This window comes from Beta vulgaris, chromosome 6 (assembly GCF_026745355.1).
Source record: "Beta vulgaris subsp. vulgaris cultivar EL10 chromosome 6, EL10.2, whole genome shotgun sequence".
Taxonomy (NCBI): domain Eukaryota; kingdom Viridiplantae; phylum Streptophyta; class Magnoliopsida; order Caryophyllales; family Amaranthaceae; genus Beta; species Beta vulgaris.
Window position 1 is genome coordinate 13,384,293 of NC_079207.1, and position 4,876 is coordinate 13,389,168.

The 4,876-nt window shown below is 34.7% G+C and overlaps 1 protein-coding gene across 3 annotated transcripts; it reads right to left on the minus strand.

The window, feature by feature from the left end:
* Positions 1–374: 374 nt before the first annotated feature.
* Positions 375–4,097, minus strand: LOC104895798 (uncharacterized). 3 transcript variants are annotated; one of them, XM_019250197.3, is made up of 5 exons: positions 3,777–4,097; positions 3,605–3,677; positions 1,042–1,108; positions 813–931; positions 375–640 (listed from the first exon to the last, which is right to left on the minus strand). In XM_019250197.3, exons 1-5 carry the CDS (start codon positions 3,858–3,860, stop codon positions 627–629), a joined length of 357 nt encoding a protein of 118 aa, XP_019105742.1. In that variant the 5' UTR covers positions 3,861–4,097; the 3' UTR covers positions 375–626. The 3 variants fall into 3 exon arrangements, with proteins under 3 accessions (XP_019105742.1, XP_019105741.1, XP_010680710.1); XM_019250196.3 differs by having other exon boundaries at positions 862–931; positions 3,777–4,088; XM_010682408.4 differs by having other exon boundaries at positions 862–931; positions 1,042–1,093; positions 3,777–4,084.
* Positions 4,098–4,876: the final 779 nt, after the last annotated feature.

Below are 4,876 nucleotides of genomic sequence, written 5' to 3' on the forward strand. Positions count from 1 at the left end.
TGAATTTTTTCCTTTTATTTTTATACCTGAAGGTTTGGTATGAGTCGTACCCACCTCATCCCTTGGGTTTCTAAACCCCATACCTTATGGGTGAAGTATGGGTTTAGAAATGTAAAATTTTGCAAACAAACACGAGGCATAGGTTTTAGTCATTCTAAAACCATACCTCGTACCTTATTTTTCTCAACTAAACACCCCCTTATAGGTTTGAGTTACGGGTTAAGAAATTTTAAATTTTGCAAACACTAGGTATAGATTTTAGTCATTCTAAACCCATACCTCATGCCTTATTTTTTTGAACCATACACCGCCCCTAAGAGTCTAAGACCACCTCAATGACCAACTCTCAAAGCAAAGGAATGAACCCTTCAGTGTGAGAAATAACAGAGCAAATATATATTACAGCCATTTACAGGAAGTGCTAATGATATTATAGTGAGATAGATACAAAATTTCGGACATGCATAATAATATGCTAGGATCATCAAAAATTGCCAATTTTGATGAGCTATCAGCTAAAATAAAAATGTACACATTCACCTAATATTGTTGTTCAAGATTCTTCCTTCGTGAAATAACTTTGTGGCAGAGAAAAATCCTCCTCGCGATGTGGAAATTCAGCATCCTCATCCTCTCCTCTCTGAAATTGGATATAGAACAAGATTGATTACTATAAGCGACGATCACTACAAGCGACAAATTATATAACTTAAATACAATCTCCTAGCTATAGGTAGAGAATTTTCCATATGGAGTATTACAATAGGCTATCAAGGCCATATTGAATTTAAAGGTAAGGTGCATATATAAACCTCCCATCAGAGTCACTCTGAGTAAATTGATCCTCAACAGCTTGCTTACCAGCATCTCCAGGTTGTAGAAACGATCTAACAAGCGCATAACCTCTTCAGAAGAGAATTGACGATCAAAGCTGTTTGAAGCGAAATGGAAAAGCAATGTAATTAATGGTAAAAGTTAGTTTTACCAATTTTTAATAACTTCATGGGTGCCAGTGCATCATAAAAATGACAAAAAGCATACCTTCTTCGGAGAAATTCCATCACACCATAAAGGACAAAGTGACGATGTATGCCTGAAGCAGAAAATCCTATTATGGAATTCTTACATTTTATTTGCAGCTAATGTATACTAAAACCAATTGAAATAGATATAATGCAAGTGCTTAGTAATAAGAAGTAATCAATGAGAAAATGATCAGTTACAAGAAGTCACCTAAAATATGGGACTTGACCTTTAGCCTTCAGAAATAGAACCTGGAGCTACAATTCTAGCACAACATGACCTACTATTATCAAGTTCTCAGGATCTCCATCAAAAGAAGCAACAAAATTTATTTGTTATTTCTTCAGGAAAAAAGATGAAGCCTCATAAGCCATAACCAAAAACCCAGGAAAAAGGAAACTGGTGAGTTATTTTGCTTCATTATTCAATGTTCTCCGTGAACTGCTATAAGAAGCCATAATCTACTAACATATTTCCTACTATATTTCATTTTCAGGTTAGCCAATACTGGTGATGTAAGGAGAAATCCACTGTCTAATTACAAATTAAAGAAGCCATTTTTCATGATCAGGGGGTCAAATTGCTCTGCAACAATGTAAAAATCAAGTCTGCAAATGATTACAGCTGTTGTCTGTATATTATATGGGCTCTGGGGCATAGCAGACTAACTCTGAAGAAATTGAACAATGAACAAGTTATCAATCTACTTATATGAGTTGTTACTCGCTTCATCCCCTTCAAGATTGCATTCTCATTTTGTTAATTTACTAAGAGTTGGGTTGGGTAGGTAGGTAATTTTGTGTTGGTGTGTGTGGGGTAGGAGAAAAAAAGTAGAGAGAAACTGTGGGGACCATGTCACTTAAATAAGAAATGGATCAATCTTTTAAGGACAAACTAAAAACGAAAAACGGGGTAAACTTTTAGGGATGGAAGGATGGCCAAACTCCACTTTCTATAAGATTATAGCAGTGTTATAGTATAAACCATTTGTCTCCTACTCTCCTCAAATAATTATTTCATCTTCTATTTCTTCAATTTTAGACTAAGGCCTTGTTTGGTTGAGCTTTTTTGGGCTTGGAAATGGATTCAATAATCTAAATCCACTACTCCTTGTTTGGTTTGGGTAGTGGGTTAACCATTACCATTACTTGAGGGTAACCCAAACCCCCCAAATGTTACCCTACAAATTAGAGGAGTAACAAAATCCTTTCCATTCCCTTACAAGTGATCCCTTTACATTGTTAAACCAATCACCAAGTAAAAGTAATAATTATTGTTACCATTCCTCTTGTCTACTTTGCTTCAATTCCCTTTTCATTCCTCTACTTGAACCAAACACCCCTGAAGTTATGAAGCTGCTAAATACAGGACTCTGCACTACTTATACTTGGTGATGATATAAATGTCTGCAATTTCTAAGAAAAACTAAGGCTCCGTTTGGTAGGGCGTAAAACGTTTTTCCGAAAAACTGTTTTCCTCTATTTTCAGTTTTACATTGTTTGGTTGGCAAAAGAGTGTAAAACCAATTTCCCTTGCGGTAAAATTACTCTCCCAATGATGGAAAACCATTTTCCTTTCAAAATGAAGTGAAAACTATTTTCCTTATATCTCCTTTACACTCCTCTCACTACCTCCTTACTTTCCCTTTCATTTTCCTTTCATTTCATCATTTTTCTTACATCGAACCAAACAATGGAAAACTAATTTTGGAATTGTGTTTTCCATTGTACATTGTTTTCCATGAAAATCATTTTACACTGAAAATGTTTTACGCCCTACCAAACGGAGCCTAAAAGGAAAAGAGCATCTCTTAGAGCATGTTTCGTATGAAATTTTCATGTGTTGAAAACGGAAACAAGAAAACCATTTCCGTTACATGTGGTTTAGTATAAGGGATGGTGTAGTGGTTTCCGTTTCTTGAGGATACTCAATTATAAGGCTCCTCAATCTCAAAGTAACGAACTATAGCGTTCTGTTTCCATAATGATATCAAACACCGATAAAGGTAACAATTATTGTTACCAGTCTTTCCCTCTATTTGATTCTAGTCCCTTTTCATTCCATGAGTTGAACCAAACATACACTATATATACATGGGTCCACAAACCCAACTCATAAGGGAAAGCAATGAAAGGTTAAATTTCTCATAGAAGTACAAAAAGGGTCCAATATTAAGAGTAAAAAAATTATGTTCCTCCAAATCTCATTCACTTATCTTGTTCATATTGTACATTATTAATAAGTCTATGATTCAAAACTATTGGTAAACCCCTAAGATAAGTAAAAAAACTCCTCATATTGCATATGCAGTTCATCATCGAAACACGATTCTAAAGGAGTGTGAATTCATGCTTAGCAACAATGCTTTCATCATAATCCATTGCAATAATCTTGGTTAAAAAAACAACAGCTTCAAGTAAGGATTCACTAGACATGGAATAATATATAAAACTCCTGATAATTTATAGAACTAAATTTCCACATTTAAAAAACAAAAATAAACTGGGTAAACGATATAACAAATTTAGCAACTAAAAGTAGAAACTTCATTCAAATTGAAATGGGAAATTAGTATACATGCCTTTTAATTTTCCAGGAGGGTAAATTTCAAGTGCCTCCAAAAATCTTAGCTCCAATTCTGCTTGTGATTGCTCCTATTTATTCAAATCCCACAAAAAAAAAGAACCCAAATGAGATATTATGATTATAGAACAAACCCAGAATCAGAAATTAATGATGAGAGAGAGAATGACCTTAGTAAGAGAAGATGCAGAAGAAGGTGGAGCCTTGCATGGAGAATGTACAGACATGCCATCTTGTTCTTCTTCTTTGCCCATTTTTCTCTATTTTCTCCTGTCCAGTTTCAGACAATAAAATTAAAAAGTAAAACCAAATTAATCTTTATTAGTTTGTAATTTATATTGGCTCCTAATTGATTTTTGAATTTGATTTTTATAGTCTGTTTATTGCAAACACTGGAACATTTTTTTTTTGGAGTATTTCTAGGGTTTATAATTTTGATCCAAATTCATCAGCATTAGAGTTGTTTGTGGAGTTGGGTTCGGGCTGAGTTGCTCAAAGGTCCACCAAAACCTTAAAAACTTATGGGCCATATAATTTGGTACTTCACATATAGTCGAAGTATTTGTTATATGTCTCCAATTTGGTTCAATTCCTAATTTATTGGGCCATCATTTTGAAGACTGTACCATCCTAATTGTATATCTATTTACTTTTCCAACATTTTGATTTCTCTAACGTCTTTGATATAGTGCAAATTTTAGGTGCTATCGGGAGTATCTAAAATTATGTGTTTCTGAGCACTTTTTTTGCATTTGTAATGAGCAAAATATAAATGTTCTAAAACAATTAGAAAGAGCACCTTAATCTATGTGCTACTAAAAGCACTGTAAAGGCAGAGGTGATCATGGGCCGGGGCGGATTCGAGCCTAAAAAATTTACCCATTGGTCGGGCCGGGCCAAATATTTGTGCCCAAAACCGCTATTTCGGGCCAAAATAAGTGGTCTTTCGGGCCAAAAAAATAGACTTAAAAGTCCTTTTTCGCTTTCCCAAAGCCAAAAAAAAATAATCGGGTCGGACCTGACCGCGGGCCAAAAAATTCTGCCCATAACCTGGCCCAAAATCGGACCGGGCCAAAATGATCATCACTATGTGAAGGCTTTGCCAATATAGAGGGATTGTAAGTCTTTTTCCTTGGGAGTTGGGATCTATTGGGTATATTAGTATCCAAAATTATTATACATGCCCTTAGAGAAAATGGAGTATACAAGTTATTAATTCAAATTTAATTGAAACAAATTTTACAATATTCCACTCTTTAATGTGTATCTC